Below are 18,057 nucleotides of genomic sequence, written 5' to 3'. Positions count from 1 at the left end.
TCTCTCTTCCTCAGAAAGCCCCCTTCACTGTAATTGATGGTTCTACATCCAGAAACATCGCTAACCAGATCTCCTAAGTCCGATGTACGATGTCCATCATAAAGGTGGAGGCGTTCAGAGCTCTTCACATTCATTTTAGTGTTAAATTCTCCACCACTTTGATTTTATACGACCAATTTACATTTCACTTCAAAGATGATTTTCTGGATGATGCCACCACACTCCTTACTTTGACAATGTTCTGGTAGTGATTTATTAGCTCAATTGCTGATGACAGGTTCCCTTTAATCCTGGGTACAAGCCAATCTACATGATGCTTTTGTCAAGCAACAATATGGTGTCTATATATCTTGCATAGATACCACATTGTTGCTTGACAAAGGCATCATGTAGAAACTGAAACGTTGATATAGAGATATATATATTATATGTATTATCCATCACCGGGGCCTAGCCTTTTCTCTGGGCCTGGAGGCAGCTGGGGCACAGAATACCGGAGTGGCTGGCTTGTGCGGCCTAGGGTACGCTGATGTCACAGTACTTGGGAGGTCCCCAGCTGGGGGTGTGTGCAAGAAATATGGAGAGAGAGGCTTATGTACTGGTTTTCCCTGGGGCAACCCCTAAGTGTCTGTAAGATAGAACCCGGGAAATGGATGGGGAAGCCTGTGGTGGTAAAAAAGCCGTATCCTGGGATCAGGCGGAGGCAGCATGGTGCAAATCAACTCACGGTTCTTTATTGAACAACAGGTAGCAGGCAACGGGCCTAAACGGTCAAACAGCAGATCTGGATTCTGGTACTGGAGTGGTCATGGAGGTTGGTCCACAGGAATAAAGCACCATCCTGGCAGTAGATGCTGGCTGGGAGAATTGAGATGGAGTGGTGTCCAAACTGTGGAAACTGCAGCTCTGGATTAGAGTCTCCTGACTCAGTTCCTGGGATTGGTTTCTGTGGTAGCATTGAAGGAGTGCTCCACACAGGTCACTCTGTGGTAAGACGAGACCGGACACTGAGGTCAGACTGCTGACAGGCAAAAGACTGTGGGGCACATTTACTTACCCGTCCGGAGGAGTTCAGCGAAAGTGCATTGTCTGACGATCATGCACTGTGCCACGATTCAGTAGGATTGTGTGTCCAACCAGGTTCGCCGGAGTTCACCTTCTTCTTCCTGGTGCATGTAAGTGCATTGTCTTGCGACACAAATTGAAAGTTAAATCCCGCGCTCAGTCCCAATCAGCCGGGTCGTCCAACGGCATGCCCCCTGATTTCTGACGCATGAAAGCCGGTGCCGCTGTGACACAATCCCCTGCTAAATACCTCTCACAGCCTGGCAATCACTGAAAATGTTGGAAAATTTGCAGCCGCTGACCCTTAGTAAATAAGCCCCCACTGCACAGGGGTTTTATACTCCCACTGGTCAGGTGGTAGAACCTTTCCAATCACACTCCAGTTTACAATACACCCACATAATTGAATAACATCTTACACCCATTAACTATTGCCTTTCCCTTGGGCTCACGAGAAGGATCCTGACAGGTAGAGTGCCTAATTCACAACTACCCTCTTACCTATACGTTGGCAGGGGTGTTGCATATATATGTTTATTTTAATCTTTGCATCTTGCAAACCTGCTTAATACATATTAACAACGCCAATGTTTTATAAATACAAAATGAAAGACTCATAATGAAAGACTTACCAAACTGTAACTGAAGTAGCAGAGACTGGCAAATACTATCAAGAAGACATACAGATTTGTCTGCCACAATAATAAATCCTTCACTTGTATTGCATGCATAAAGTTTTGGGTTGAGAGAAACCTGAAATAAAATGCAGCGCCAATAAATGCCAATTTTGTTATTTGCAGTAAATTTTACACAAGGCTCAACAATGGATGTAAATTCAGGAAAAAAATAAATTTCCTGAAAATCAATAACAATCAGCAAATTACTTTTGGATTTTGCTTTGGACATAACCCTATACATCACGAAGAGTAGAATTTATTATGCAACTTGACATGATAGATATGTAAAGGACACCTGTCATCAGGTCTGTGCCACTAGTCCTGTCACTACTACCTGTTGGAGCAGCTCACAAGGATCCCATCCCAGCCATTATCTAGTTATTTCATACATTATTCATTGTAAAATCATCATTTCTTTATTATGTAAATGAGGCTGGTCACATGGTCAGAGGCAGTGATGTCACCCCTGTTCCCCCTCCCCTCTCTTCCCCCTGCTCATGTCTGTGTGTAATGTATAGTAAAGCATAGTTATTGCATCTGCTGACATGTTGCATTCTCCTAATACATATGTGTGATACACAGACATCAGCTACACAAGTACCTGACATGTTCTGCTATAACATGGCTGCCTGGAGCGGTTGTATCTCTCCTATACACACACACAGGCTGCAGGGGGTGTGGCCACCAGCAAGCACATGTAGCAGCCATCACAGCGTTACACAGGCTGTCAGTCAAGCACTGGGGGGGGTGTCTGTACCTCCCACTCATGAATAAGCCGGACAGCTTGAATATGCTAATGACGCATTGGACATTTCACAGGTCATTTGCATACAGCTTCAGGACCTCATTGCTTCGGTTTACAGGCATGTAGAGGAACAATGAAGGGATAGAGACAATGCTTTCTAATGGCAGTTTATGAAAATCTATTTAGATTAGAGGGGTTGTTTTGCCTGACGGGTTCTCTTTAATGTGCATGACATTATTTTCCATCCAAAATTTAAGTTGCAATCCTCAACATTATTATCATGTGTGGACATTCCACAAATGTAAAGATAAAATGCTATATAAAAGAACAATTGTAAATATTTGGAATTCATTTGCGTTACCCTGTTAAGGAGATCGCACTGGTTTTGGACGCGATCTTGACTACTGTCCGCCATCTTAGATACAGCGGCCATGTTCCCTGATCATTGTCCAGTTAATGTCATGATTCAAACTTCATTTTAAGTAACCTGTTTGCTCGCCTATCAGCTAATACCCTTTGACATTTAATGAGAAGCCAGTCTGTCCTTGATTATATTATGATTCTGGAGTCCACTTATCTTCTTCTTAGTATAAACAATATCTGTGTACAAGGTCTCTGAGAACTGAGCACAATTAATTAACTTTTTTCCCAGAATGTGCTGATGTCCAATAGAATCTAAGTGCCTTATCTCCTTTCATACAACACCCAAAATGCTGATTTCTCCATATTAAAATACAGCTGGGTTTTTTTAAATAAACAGTGTGATTTGAGTGCATCTAAAGGCCGGACTGTGTCTTTATTTTACTCTGTCATCTCGCTGCCGGCAGCAATCTCATCCTCCCTCAAAGGGTTAATTAGGACTCACCTTACAAAAGTCAAGAGGGCTGTTGAGACCCTGCATAAAAATCCCTATCAACCCCTTCAGGACCGATGGTGCCGGAATGACCAGGTCAATTTTTGACGCTTTATGCACTTCTTGAAATGACAATATCTCTGGATACGCATTACATATAACAAATTTTACTTTGTTTTTTTCGAGACATTTGAGACTCTATCATTACACCATAGTTTTAATAATTACATATTTAAAATCTGCCAATAATTGACTACAAATGTGAAAAAATAAGCTTTTTTGGCATTTTTCCAATTACAGTGTTTTTTTAATAACTAGTAACTTTTACCAAACTATGTTATAAATATGTACATAATTATTCCATCACCCTTTCCCAGTTCAGCTACAGATAAATGCAGAGGGTGCATGTACTTCTGCAATAAAAAGTGAAAGTGTTTCCTTCAGCTGACTGGCACACTTCAAACTCTAGATGCCAGGGTTCAAGAGATATAGCCGTTTGATGTTGGCCATTGTCATGACGTAAATAAACGTCCTTTCTGCAATCTGTCACAGTAAAGCTGCCGTATATTTACACCCGATTTACAGACAGACCTCTCTGCCCATTGTGAACTCTGGTGAAGCTCTCTGAATACTGGTAATTTACTCAACTTTACCCCCCAGGCTGCAATGGTCAACATATGAGTTATCAAAGGAGTCTGCAATGAAGATTCATTGTTAATCTTTGTCCCTGAGAAAGCATAAAATTATGAATACCCTATTGTCACAGGGACGATGAGTTAAACTTACAAAATATACCAGTTCTGATTTACATACAAATTCAACTTAACTACAAACCTATCTTGTACGTAACCTATACTGCCTTTAATAACATTAAATATGTAAATGCTATTGGGTGACAATCTCTAAGGTTTCAGATCACAACGGTTTTGTCACCATGTATATATTAATGTCACAAAAAGGACTGTGCTTATATAAAGATTTACTTTTTCTGTAGAGGATATCTTGAGCAGCGTGTCCACTTGATACAAAGCAGTGCCACTTTCTAGGCGAGAGTCAATGTTCAAACGACAACTTCCCGTGTCATCATTTGCTAAAAGCTCAATGTCATTCCACATATTGATGCTGTGTGTTCCTGGAAAAACAAAATGATTCCAAATATTATTCATAATGAAAAAAAGTAATGCTAAAATAATGACCTAGTTTAAAAATTTAAATTTTTAAATGTAGGTTAAATAAAAACAAATAGGACTCTCTCTGTTCACAAGGTATACTTTTTCACCAATGAATCCATGGGACCATTAGGTAAGGAAAAAAGCCGAAGTTATTCTCATGTAAACAATGGCTCATTGGCTCAGGGGTGACGCTGCCTGTATTAGCAATGGGGCGTCTTCACTACTCACTTGGCAAATTTTGCTCAAGTCCTGAATTTTTGGGCAAATCGGCAGTTTAGAAAATTGTGAGACGTTCCCCCCTGCTGCATCGATAGGAGATGGCTGTGAACCCCCCCCCCCCCCCCCCACAGATCAGAGGGTTGATCACAACCCAGTCTGCCACACTACATTCTTAAATCAATGTGCCCCATGTCTATTCTTTCATGTGTTTATCCCCATAGGACCCAAAACACTTAAAGGGGTATTCCCATCTTGGCATTTACATTTAATTGAATTCATTTGCCATATGTAAACATTTCTTCAATTAGATGTTATTAAAAAAAATGTTCCTGTGTAAAGATAATTTCTCATAAATGTAATCATATGGTCCCTTAGAAACCAGATACGGATACGACCACCTCTGCTGGATGGATTGCACAAAGACACAAAAAGTTTTTGTATATGAAAAGTCCGGGAGTTACTGTATGTCCTGCAGCCGTCCTGTTGTAATTATTGCAGAAGCCAGGAGGTCAGGCAGGACTCAATAGCGCATGAGTGGTCACTGCTGCCAAAATGTGAGGTGGTCGTATCCAAGAAAGCTATCTCGTTTCTAAGGGACAGAATAACTAAATTTTTGAGAAATTATCTTCACACAGGAATATTTTTTAATAATATCCAATTGAAGAAATGTTTACATGTGGCAAATGAATTCAATTAAAGGTAAATACCCAGATGGGAATACCCCTTTAAGATAAGGGGGCGTAACTACAGCGGTAGCAGCCGCTATGGCGCCCGCAGTGTCACGGAGCGCCATCACAATAAAGAATAGAGGATGTGCACCATTATATCTATATTTTACTGTATATAAAATATACTGTGATGTATATATGCAGTATCTGTGATGTGTATAAGGTGTCTGTATACACTGTATGTATCTGTATATGCACATGAGTGTATTTATGTGAGATTGTAAATCGCATGTGTGATTATACTAATACTAATATTGTTTTTACGTGGAAGGGGCGGTCCATGCAGTAGCCTGCCAGGGGGCCCTGTCTCTTCTAGTTACGCCACTGCTTAAGATGGTCTAAAAAAATATATTTTTTTTGTATATGGAGGAGGGATCATTTCAGTGACAGAAAAGAAGACTCTTATGTCATTGTATTTTTTTCTCTATTCTGACCCAATTTAAGTTAAAAAAAAAAAACATAAACAGTCAGAATTCTATGCCCGGCGCCGTCAGCTGCCTCCTGTACAGCAGTGGTGAGTGTGTGACAATACACCCTCCAGCCCTTCTCACCCGTTTCTTCACACAGCAGCACCGCTCCTCAACGCTTCCTGAACTTGAATCTGGCGGGATGGGATCGGTGACGTAGGGTTGCTAGGTCACCTGACGTCACGCTCCCGCTCCCAGAGTGCTCCGCGCTGCGGCTGCTTCCTTTGTGATTGTACATACGGGTACCTGCGCCCCTCCCGCTTCGTTCTGTCGACGTTGTTGTGTGACCGCTGGCGGCGGCGGTAGGAGAGACCTGGGCTCCGGGACATAAGGAAGGAAGGAAGAAAGAATACGCGTCTACTCTAACGATGGCGGTGGGTATACGCACGTCCCGGTACACGGACGCTGAGAGGAGCTCTTCAGCCGGAGGAAAATGGCGCCGTGTCTCCGCCATGTTCCTTGCGGCCTTCTCTGTGTGCTCCTGCGTCCGTACACTGCACTAACACAGTTGTCTAATGAAATGACGGAGTGAACTTGCGCGTATTTTCGTCAATTATGAGGGACATTATACTGGTCCCTGTGTTACAGAACACACCCGTGTAAATCCGCGGCTGTATTACCGGGCGCGGGGCGTAAAGTCGCTGAGGTGAAGTCAGTGGAAAATGCTGACACTTTTATTATTAGGAAGTTGTTTTCTCTGTTCATTTTAACTGTAGACTCCTGCAGCATGAAGTTACCTGAAAGAGGCCTAAACAGTGTTAACACTTTAACAAACGTAGAAAGCTATGTAACAAAGTTCACACCTACGTTTTGTAAGGTTTGTTAAAGCTTCTGTTAGCTCCAAAAAAGCGCAACAAGCTCTGTCTTTTTTCTGATATAAAAAGTGGAAGTGTAACAGAAGTACCAATAATGTCTATGGGGAATGGGCAGTGAACTAAAGACCTTCTGGTTACCATCTCTTTTATAATTTTTGTTTCCTAAAGCGGAGATTATATCATAAGCTCCTGATCTGTGTGTACCGGGCTTTAGAGAACCTGTCATAAGGATATAGACCCACAAACCCTCACCAAGCCGTTATTCATCGTAGTGATAGGATTAGAATGGTGTCCTCTTATATTGCAGGAGATTAAAGGGGTTATCCAAGATTAAAAAAAAAAATTCAAGAGCTTTTGTCAGGGAAAATAAAAATTTTATTTCCCTAAATGTTGGGCACATCTGACTCATTTCTGCAGATCCTGCACGGCAAGTCACACTCCTTTCTTCATTATGCATGCGCCGTATTTGGGGCATTTATGTAGTCAAGCCAAGGTGCTTTATCTGCCACAAGGTGTAGAACGAGAAAGGAGTGTTATTGTGTGTGTTTTTTTTTTCTGTTATGCCTGCTTTAAAAAATATAATAATACAGGGCAATTTGGGACTCTCTCCCACTAGTCCCAAGGACCTGTGGGTGGTTTAGTGTTCTAAATGGCCCGAGATTCATTTTAAATACTTTTGTAATCAAGCAGTAACATGGCAAAACTGTAGTACAGTAGAAACTAGCCACTGTTTAATGATTTCCTATGCATTTCTATGGGCCCATGAATGGGGCTATGGATTTCACTTCCCCATCAGAGCAGGTTCTATTCCTGCTTGAGTTTGGCTGAAGCAGTCTGTGCATAAGTCCTCTCTTACGAGTTGGGAGTCTTGGTGCAAATACGGCCAATCTGTGGCTTAGTATTGATGTTCTGGCCTCACTGTCTTGAGGATCTGTGTCTGCCAGAAGTTACTGCTGGCTGTATCTGTACCAAGTTTCCCAACTCATAAGACCAGACGGCACAGCATTGGATAACCTCAGGAAATGAGGTAAGTATGTTTTCTTGTGTTACTGGGAAACCAAAGGAAGATTCCAATTATCTGTTTCAACAAATTAATGTTGTTGTGTTTTTTGGATATATTGAAAAGTTGTATCATTTTTGAATTTACGGTACTTTCTATTTCAATTCCATGCCATTTTCTAGATCTCTACTTGCTTTCATTCTATGGGAAGATTCGATGTTTACTTCCTTTGAATAGAAATCGATCTGTAGTCATGTAATATGACAGGTGAATGTCTCTTTATAACACACAGCTCTAATTACTCTGTGATATAACAATCTGTTCACTGGTGTGGCATGGAAGTAACAATGAAGCTTCCTTTTGAATGACAGCAAGTATAGATTCAGAGAACAGTGTCTAGCCATTTGTGCACGCGTTGTATTGATTGACTTCAATGGTCATGTGACCACAAATGTAATATTTTCCTTTGCATTAATAAAGCAGAAAGAACAGTAAACTTGACAGTATGCAAAGTAATTTTAATGCATTAAAATGTCTAATTATACAGCATTGGCGCACAACTCTCATTTCCAGACTAAGGGTGTGTTCACATGTGGCAGTAAATCATCTGTTTTAAAAACTCATCAGAACAGCTGAGAAGAGATTTGTCTGATTATATATGTTAACATTGTGTTTATAAAATGCGAGTTAACAAATGCATGTGTTAAAGGGGTTGTCTGAGTTTTGAAAAAAAAAACTATAGGTGGCCGGGAGCGGGCTGCTTAAAACAATAAAGATGTACTTGGCTTCCGGTGCCCTCCGGTATCCAGCGCTGCTGTCACTCCAGTCCGGGCACCATGTAAACAAACATGGCCGCCGGAGCAGCGCAGCATTTAGCCGGAAGCGGGATGCAGCTCCGGGGTGCTTACCGGAAGGTAAGTACATCTTTATTGTTTAAAGCAGCCCGCTCCTGGCCACCTATAGTTTTTTTTTTTCGGTACTCTCGGACAACCCCTTTAATATTGCATTAATGCATTTGCTTATTAAGAAAATGTGGTGTGTTTTTTTTTTTCCTCTTTACAGTCTAGTGACCCAGAGCGGGATGATGGATCTCCAGAAAGCTTGTCACCAACTTTGGAAAAACGTATGCAGCATTGTGACCCATCAAAGTCTCCAAGATCTTATAGGCATTATTCAAGATCTCGTTCACGTTCAAGAGAACATAAAAGAAAGACTGGTACGTTGGATGAGCTCCTGCATTTTCAGATATAATTTGCAAACAAAAAACGGTTGCCAAAACTGAACATGTTATGCAAAGATTTCATGTTTTGCACTTGTGGCAAGTCCCTAGGTGATCGCAAGGGTCCCTCTTGGGTTTCAGACTAGAAGCAAGCCCTATATAGTCTGATCTTGTTTTTCGATCCTCCCCCATCTGTCTTGTTGCTGGTGAGAGATGCAGATAAAGGGTTTTTTTTAACTGGTTCATAGCTGAAAAAATAGAATTAGAACAATGGAAAAAGAGTTGAAAAGATAGTTTTTAAAAAAAAAATAATAATAATATTTTGTCGTATTTAACATAAGGTTTATGGCTCTCGGTTTGGAGATCCTTATGCGACATTATCTTTTCTTGTATTTCAGATGATGGAAAGAAGCACAGGAGTAGGAGCAGAAGTAAAGAGGTAATTAATATTTTGTAGTGTCGCTTAACTGTTTGTGTATGTTATATTGGAATTATTTTTTCTAAATGGTAAGTACTTGGGAGGGGGGGATTTTTATGGTATTGGATGCCACATTACAGATTATTACAGCTGTTGCTCATCTATTGTAATAACAAGTCCGACATGTAATCATTACATCTTTGGCAGTATTTAAATGAACCATACAACTAGCAGCAGGGAATTTATTTTATCCTAATTATTCATCTGGTTGCAAATCTGAAGACCCTTTGTAACCTTATAGGCTAACTGGGTTTAGCACATGAGACTAGGTGGGATATTATCTCATTACATTGCTTCCATTTACCTCTTTGTAATGTGGATACTCAGTTACCTATAGAAAAAGTGCTGAACAGTGGTGCAAGATTGATACTGGAAGTTGGACTAATAATTTACAATATTTTGGTGATCGCCTTAATAGGAAGCATTTATATAAAATTGATTATTGTGCTTCGACCACATGATAACATTTCTATAATAAATCATACTCAGCGTGCTAAAGCACGAAGAGACTGAACTGAAGACGCTCCAGGCTCAGATAGCAAAATAATAAGCCTACTTCATGATAAGGTAACTATCAGTTATTCAACCTCCTACTTGCCTAATTAAATAAAGTGAACTGTGTAATGAGAATTCCACCTTCAGTCAGTGATCTACTGGGCAAAGCTATTTTCTTGTCCTTAGAGATGACAACAGCTCTGTCTACATGGCAAATAAAGATCTTTTGTATCCAGGGACTTGAAAATCCAGCTTGTCTATTTTTGTTGAGGTGGAATTCTCTTTTGGATATATTTACAGCAACTTTTATGCCTGTTTGTATTGTTTTAGTGTTTTTAATGAAGAGAAACATTTGCATATGAGAAACAAAGTAACTCATTATTTGGATGTTATTTCAGAAGACTTTGTCATAAAATATTGTAAAACCAACCTTTTTTCAATTTCCACTGTGTTTAAAGTTTAAAACAAAACACTTGCCTTCTAGATTTCCCATCAAATGTGTTGATACCTGGATGCCTTGAATCCCTAACATTTTTCATTACTGAACCCAGATGTGTAAAAAAACGTACTTATACCAACACTGTTGGTAGAAACTTGCTTGGACACAGTGTGCATAAGTAATCCCACCCCCCTGGGATCAATAAAGTATTATCGTATTGTATGAGCCTCTTTGTACACATGTGAGATTTATACACAGAAGTCACATATGAGCCTCTGTATACATAGGATAGCAGAGAGAGGAGGCTGAGTTGTAGAGTGCATGTAAGGACTGAGGGACTATAAGCTCGCTGTTATTATTACACCACTTCTGGCCAGTAATGGAACAAGTTAGCGGCCGGTGTTAAAAATTGCTAGTCTGGAATGTTTCTTTAAAGCAAATTTGACTTGGCCCTATCATGACATCAAAACTGGAAGTATTATTCTCAAAAACGGAGAGACTCAAAGGATAAGAGTTTACTATTCATTTAATATTTTTTGTAATCGTACTATGCAAAAGTTGCACTTCGGCACACGCTTTTTTGAAACCTTGAATGAATCCACTTCTAAATCATGACATATCTGTCTTTCAAAATCTCTAAAATATCATAAAATTGTTATTTCTATTTTAGTTGAGATTGCATGTGGGTTTTTTTTGTTGTTTTTGTTTAATAAAGGTTACAAGAGAAGTTATTTAGCTTCCTTGCAGTTTTTTTTCCTTTAGGTTTTAAGGATAGTGTTGATGGTCTATTCTTATAAAATTCCAGCTGTTGCCACCACCAATACTCTGCCGCTCTTGATAGTAGCTCCACTTAGTATTGCAGCTTTGTGCAAATATAGTTCACTTAGCATAGCCTTATTATAGGCCATCTATATAGTGAGTTTGGAAAACGTATTTAAAATATTTCTACATTTTTTGTTTTTTGGATTTGGTTGCGCTTTTTATTAGGTCAGATTTTTTTGAATACATCTGCATGAGTGAATGAAAATCAATTCTGCAGACACCTTATGTTTTAAAAATATGCATAGAAATCTATATTGGGAGCTGCCTCTGGTTGTAATTCTGATTAAAGGAGTTTTGGAGTCCAGTTTCGGGGAAAAAACGTTTGTATAATTAGAGGTCATGCAATTTTCCAATATGCTATGTGTATCAATTCCTTAAGGTTTCCTACATCACCTCTCATTCTATAAGAAGCTTCATTTTTTACTTGCTGTGGATAGAAATCTGTCCATGGTTATGTGATGGCATGCAGGTGTACGGCTCATTATAAAGTAATCGGAGCTGACCTGTCTGACATCACATGACCCAGGAAAATTGTGTAAATTTTAATTATACAAACAGTAACACTTATCTGCTGAAACTCCTTTTAATATGGGATACATTTATTTTCATCTGCTGGCAGGGAGAACTACAGTACATCAGAGTTTAAATGGGTGGTTGTTTAGATAAGGTAACTTATTTTCTTAATTCATTGTTCGTCGTTATGGCACCATATAATTTTCCTTGTGGTATACAGTCCAGATTTTTGTTTACTTCGCTGTATTTGAACACAGCATATTAATGCACGCTAATGTGTTTTATAAGTTGTTGGCCATAGACACTGTTGGGTGAAGCCGTTGATCCAGTCACTGAGTGGCCTCCATGTTTAATCCATTTTCATCTCCCTGTATGTTTGTGGACATATATTATTTACTCTTTTCCTCATTTTAGGAAACCTTCAAAATTTTAAATTGCGTTATCTGTAGTTATTTTCATTCATATCTTTTAATAAAATCTCATGTTAAATTTATTCTACCCATCTTCTATTATCCCACTGAACTGCCATATGTATCTCCGGTGACATTTATCAGGGCTTCTTTGGCAGTAAACTGTATTTTCCCATTCATGCTAAGAAGGGTCAAGGGCGGCTGCTGAGTGGGCCTTTGCAGGGTGTGGTCAGTGCCACACCTGCACACTCTCTGTGGTGAGTGAACTTCCACAAGTGAAAGTTTGCAGGCTGCAAAAATAATTTTGGTCGGCAAATAAAGAGGCCAGAGCCTATTGATATCTCCGGTGGGTGTAATATATCTTCTCCATTGACTGTGTTCATCTTTCAGTGCCGCTTCATAGACCATTGGTAAAGTCGGTGACCATTCAGGACCACCGATCTGTACAATGAAAGACCTTTCAGGGATCTATTATACTTTGTGTTATCTAATGATGACATGTAAATGTTACCAGTGACCTGCTTATTCCACACAGCAGCTGTTGAGTTCAAAGAATCATGTATGTTACAGTTATGTTTTACATTTCTGTAACACTCTTGAATCTGTTGTAAGTTGACCCAGCATTCTGCAAAGCCTTACACTGATTTATATTAATTCGATATGAACACTGATGCACCCAGAGTTAAATACAATTATTGTTACTTTTTTTTATTAGGTTTATCAAGGTTCAAAAAAAAAAAAAATCAACATAACTCTTTGCTTTACGTCCACGTTCTTAGTGTGGAGTTGGTGTCAATTCACAGTAAACTTCCACTTAGCTGGCGTGAGAGTAAAAAGCAGGAAAGGACATAGAGAGGAATAATTATGTAAAATCTCAAAATGCCTCATTTGAGGTGTATTTGTTTTCAAGTGAATGTTAGTCACCTAAAATATTTGCTGGAGAAAAGCTGCTTTATCTGAATTTCTTGGTTCATATGCCTTTTATATACACATATATCAATTAGTAGGTTCCAGGTTAATTTCCAGATTGGAAGCCTTAGTTTCGTTACATTTACTAAGGTTACAGAACATATGTCAATCATCTGACACTCATACTAACTCTTTTTGTTGCACTATTTTCCTGAAAGAACCAACTTCTTGTTAAAACAGGGAAGAAGATATGAATCCAAAGACAAATCTTCAAAGAAATACAGATCTGATGACTTTGATAAAGAGTATTCAGACAAAGTACGAGAGAGACTTAATTCATCTGAAAACGGAGAAGAACGGCATAGACGGAAGGAGAAGAGATCATCCAGAGGGAGAAGCCATTCTAGATCTCGATCTCGTGAAAGGTAAATGTTCGAAAAGCCTTTTAACGGAACCTGTGACTATGAAAATGCAGAAAGCATGGTATAGAGCAGAAGGAGCTGTTTCGAGTTATGCATCATTTTGTGGGGAAAGTCAAGGGGGTCATTCATATGTCTTAAAAGCCTTTCACGTATGACTGTGAATACTACGGTCAAGCCCTGACAAGACTGACTTGAGGACTGCATTTTAATAAGTTACACTATATATCCCCATTAGAACTGTATATGAATGCACAACTCCTGCCCTATCTTGCTGCATGCAGATTGGACCACGATTTCATGGTGATTACATACTTTTATTACACCCTCTTAATTGTATATAACTTTTTTTTTGAAGACTTGTTGGTTCATAAACCTTTACAAGAATTGCCTTTTTAAGGATAATTTGATGTTATAGGCGTCATCGTAGTAAAAGCCGTGAAAGGAGAAAGTCACGATCAAGGAGCAGGGATCGTAAAAGGCGCCCCCGGTCTCGTTCAAGATCTAGATCTAGGCACCGCCATAGGAGTAAGAGTAGAAGCAGAAGTCGGTGGGTCTCATATTATATTAACTTTGTCTGTGTAATGTTGTATAATTTTCATATTACCAAGTGATCTCCTACTTTCAACTGCTGTTAATCTAGTGAGAAAAAGAAGAGGCTTGAGAAACCTCGAAGGCACAGTAGAAGCCGAAGCCGTACACCACCTAGTTCACCTCCATTTCGTGGCAGAAATACTGCAATGGATGCACAAGAAGCACTAGCTAGAAGGTAAACAATGTTCCATTTCTTTCTTTCTTTCTATTTTTTTTTTTTTTTTTTCCCTTTTTCCTGTACACTTTAACAGCCAATCTCCTTTTTTCAGATTAGAACGGGCAAAGAAACTGCAAGAACAAAGGGAAAAAGAAATGGTTGAAAAGCAAAAACAGCAAGAAATTGCAGCAGGTAATAAGATAAACATTTAGATTTTGTATGAAAAGCTCACATTTTCCATAGTAGACATACTGGTATTGTAGCAGATATCCTTTCACTTGAATGGGTCTTATGTGTACAAATTAAGGATGCACCTGATGGACACAATTTTACTTGAAATTGACAGAGAAGTAAAGTTTTGAATGTCATGACCATTTCAGAATCTCCCTTCAGAACCTGACTATATACATGTGAATATATTGGCACTGGATCGTTTTATGTTGCCTTTTAATTAATGTGCTGGGACAGATGGCTTTGTATAATTTAATGATATAATGCATGCACATTAACGTGTTCAGGGTCTTTCCCGAAAAAAGTTAAATATTTGTGTTAAAGGAAATACCAGTGCCCCAAATTTCCTTATACATGTGTAAAAGAAAGATTTGAGGTTGAATAGCCCCTTAAATGATTCTCCAAAGAGAAGGGGAAAAGTGATTATTATAAAACGCTAACTTTATTGTTTTCCTGCAGTTGCGGTTGCAGGTGGAGGATCTGTGCTTAATGTAGCAGCATTGTTGGCATCTGGAACGCAAGTGACTCCTCAGATAGCTATGGCAGCCCAAATGGCTGCATTGCAGGCAAAGGCATTGGCAGAAACTGGAATCTCTGTTCCTAGTTATTATAATCCAGCAGCAGTAAATCCAATGAGATTTGCAGAACAGGAGAAAAAGCGGAAGATGCTTTGGCAAGGCAAGAAAGAAGGGGTAAGAAACAGTCTTAATTCTGTGGTGGTTAAATTACGATTTAATGGCTGCTTAAAGTGGCTGGCCACTCTCTCCTGGTTTTTTTTTTTTTTTTTTATGTAATGTGTGGAGGGCAAAATATAAGATAATTTACCAATACACATCTATAAAAAGTTCTACACTTCTTTTGTGATATGTATAGTGAAGCCTCCTGTCTTTTATCAGCCTGTCCATAAATTGATGCAGATGGAGGATAATGTAATCTTATCTGTCCAGGCACAATTGCCCTGCTAGGACCTGAGGATAGTATTCATGAGTATAAGATCAATGTTCTGGCAGGGCGATTGTTCATGGACAGAAAAAATCACATGACCCTCTGCAGCCATTTTATGGTCAGGAATGTCTGGCCAAAGAGATAAAAGACCGGATTCTTCACTTATCAATAAAGTGGTGCTGAACTTTTAATAGCTGCATATTGGAAAATTACCAATATCCTGACAACGCACTACAAAAAAACATGAGGTAAAGTGGCCAACCCCTTTAAATTTATTTGTCCATTCTCACTAAAGCAGGTCCCTGTTGATAAAGTTGTTACCTTTTGTTGTAGATGCATGTGTGCATGTAAGAAGGATAAAATTCACCACATAAAATAATGCACCATGTGGATATCCCCATTTATTGAAATAGGTGAAATCTAAGTGTAGCAAATTGCTGAATTTTGAAAGTAAGGGGGGTTGTGTGTTGTGTTTTTTTTTATTTTTTTTTTTTGCTATTGCTTTTGTATATTGCTATAAATACTTGAATATCTATTTTTCCTTATAATATCAGGACAAATCACAATCTGCAGAGATATGGGAGAAACTCAACTTTGGAAACAAGGACCAAAATGTTAAATTTAGGAAGTTAATGGGAATAAAGGTAAGTTTAGATTTACATTAATATAATTTGTTAGATATGTAAATAAGACCTTTTTAAGGGCACTTTCACACAACTGTAAAATGGTTAATTACTTGCATCATTGTATTGTTGTTATTCTCCTAAACCCTCCGCATGGTAACCACGATAATACTTTCACTTGATATAAACCTTAGTCGGGTTAGATAATCTGGCCAAAAAACTATTTTTTTTGTGGCCTAATTATGGTTGTAAAACGTCTCTAAGGCTGCATGTTGACCTGATCCCATGGACTGCACACCTTGCACAGGACGGGAATCCTTGCTATATACCGGAAATAGATGTGAGCACAATCTGTCTGCTAGGCGAATTCCAGCGTCGGAGCGATATAAACTATTAAAGTGACTGTGCTGAAAATCGGATTCTGTCTGAGGTAAAACTGTTTTAATTGCCCATAGAAAACAATCTGAGCTCAGCTTTAATTTTAATAATCGGCTGTGGAAAAATAAAAGCGGAATTCTGATTGGTTGCCATTGCCACCTGTTCTCAGATGCTTCTGATCTCCCTCAAAGTTTAACTTGGTGACTATCGATACTGTTTCATGTAATTAACTTCTGTATTTCCTGTACTTTTGTTGTATAGCGCTGTACATTATGATCTGATTGTTATACAATACGTATTTGTGACCTTTTCTTGTGCTAGAATGAAGAAGAAGCCGCAGCTGGGGCTAGTGTTGCAGATCCTGAAAGTTTCAAGACCATGAAGCAACAAGAAGAAGTTTTTAGAAACTTAGATGCACAGTATGAAATGGCAAGATCACAGACCCATACGCAAAGAGGCATGGGCTTGGGCTTTACATCATCGATGCGAGGGATGGATACAGTCTAAAAGCAAGTTAAAGGCGCGAGGGATAGTCCATTTCTTGGAACTTTTCAATAGTTCATGTTCTTGTAACCAAAAAGCTAGAGCTCTAGCTTGCATGGATGTTGCATTGACTTTAACTTATTAAAAAAAAAAAAAATTCTTTTTTTGTAAATATCAGTGATACTGGTGTTGGTGATATCAGATTCTGTTTCCCTTAAATGACACTAGGAGGTTAATTGTTTTATTTGGACATCTGGATGAACATAAAGCTTTGTTCATCAATATTTCTTTCTGTGAGGCTCCTAACGCTGTTCTGATATCATTGCTAAATGTACACAATTGTGAAGACTTTCCACAAACAAAATTTCTGCCCAAGGAATCCCAGATGTTGATAAAGATGTTTATTACTGTGTGTTTTAGGTATGTTTACATTTTGTTTAGATGTCTCCCGTCAGATAGCATATATTTCAATACACATTTTTTGTTCTAAACACCTGTAAATTTAGATGAAAAAAGGCCTTCAAAAGCTGTGGGTTTACTTTTTTTTTTTTTTATACACAAATGATACGTCCTTTATAACATATTTGTGTTTTTAGGTTAATCTTTTTCAGTTAACAAAGACCCTGTTTTGCTAAGGTGCTGATGCATTTTATTGCTTGTATATTCTACTCTATGAACAAGCAAAGAGTGTGGTGGAGAATAAACAAACATATCAAATAATAGCTTGTTTTCTTTGCATCATACGATTCAGCTAAGATAGGGGAGATGTATTAATATAAAAATGATTGTGTTTGTCTTTAGACCAGTGCAGAATAGAACCAGAAAGTTATCTACTACAACAGATAAATAATTGGGGCACATTTAGACCCTTTTTTTTTTTTCCCGCGTTTTTGTGGCACACCCACCACTTGTTCTCCTATCGGACCAATTTCCAGTGGTCAGCACCAAAAAAACAAAAATTTCCTCTGACTGTTCTCTAACAAGAGGCACGATTTCTTTGGTGTGGAACCTCTGACACAGTTAATGTGTCTTTTCTTTTCCACTTTCCAGTGATAAAAAAAAATGTATAGACCAAAAGAAAATTGATCTAGCAGAATGGAAATCTTCACTGCTGAATGTTCCGGTTCTGGTGAACAAAGTTGGCTCCATCCTCTGGCTAATATTTTAGGGGCCATTGCTGCGGCAGCCCACTCGGCAAATT

General features: G+C 38.9%; 2 protein-coding genes across 4 annotated transcripts in view; one reads left to right on the top strand and one right to left on the bottom strand.

Annotated features, from left to right (window-relative positions):
• KNTC1 (kinetochore associated 1) overlaps nt 1-6,148 on the bottom strand; it is a 67,740-nt gene extending 61,592 nt beyond the window's left edge. The window contains exons 1-3 of the mRNA XM_072143999.1: nt 6,011-6,148; nt 4,324-4,472; nt 1,698-1,818 (exon numbers count right to left, since the gene is read on the bottom strand). Of these exons, the coding sequence (XP_072000100.1) occupies nt 1,698-1,818; nt 4,324-4,455 (253 nt within the window). The 5' untranslated portion in view covers nt 4,456-4,472; nt 6,011-6,148. The remainder of the gene's footprint in view (nt 1-1,697; nt 1,819-4,323; nt 4,473-6,010) is intronic.
• Nucleotides 6,149-6,161: 13 nt separating this feature from the next.
• Nucleotides 6,162-17,576, top strand: RSRC2 (arginine and serine rich coiled-coil 2). 3 transcript variants are annotated; one of them, XM_072144023.1, is made up of 10 exons: nt 6,162-6,300; nt 8,804-8,957; nt 9,359-9,399; nt 13,267-13,451; nt 13,864-13,995; nt 14,089-14,214; nt 14,309-14,388; nt 14,899-15,119; nt 15,927-16,016; nt 16,695-17,576. In XM_072144023.1, the coding sequence occupies exons 1-10, from the start codon at nt 6,295-6,297 to the stop codon at nt 16,878-16,880; spliced, it is 1,221 nt and encodes a 406-aa protein (XP_072000124.1). In that variant the 5' UTR covers nt 6,162-6,294; the 3' UTR covers nt 16,881-17,576. The 3 variants fall into 3 exon arrangements, with proteins under 3 accessions (XP_072000124.1, XP_072000114.1, XP_072000133.1); XM_072144013.1 differs by having other exon boundaries at nt 14,887-15,119; XM_072144032.1 differs by lacking the exons at nt 6,162-6,300; nt 8,804-8,957 and adding an exon at nt 9,928-10,005 and having other exon boundaries at nt 13,245-13,451; nt 14,887-15,119.
• The last annotated feature ends 481 nt before the right edge of the window (nt 17,577-18,057 follow it).

Source organism: Engystomops pustulosus, chromosome 1, assembly GCF_040894005.1.
Source record: "Engystomops pustulosus chromosome 1, aEngPut4.maternal, whole genome shotgun sequence".
Classification (NCBI taxonomy): Eukaryota; Metazoa; Chordata; class Amphibia; order Anura; family Leptodactylidae; genus Engystomops; species Engystomops pustulosus.
This window is presented reverse-complemented; position numbering and strand designations above follow the sequence as displayed.

Coding starts and splice junctions, on each gene's coding strand:
- RSRC2 (XM_072144013.1), top strand. Junction 15,120..15,926: donor GGCAAGGCAAGAAAGAAGGG/GTAAGAAACAGT, acceptor TTATAATATCAG/GACAAATCACAATCTGCAGA. Junction 16,017..16,694: donor GGAAGTTAATGGGAATAAAG/GTAAGTTTAGAT, acceptor TTCTTGTGCTAG/AATGAAGAAGAAGCCGCAGC.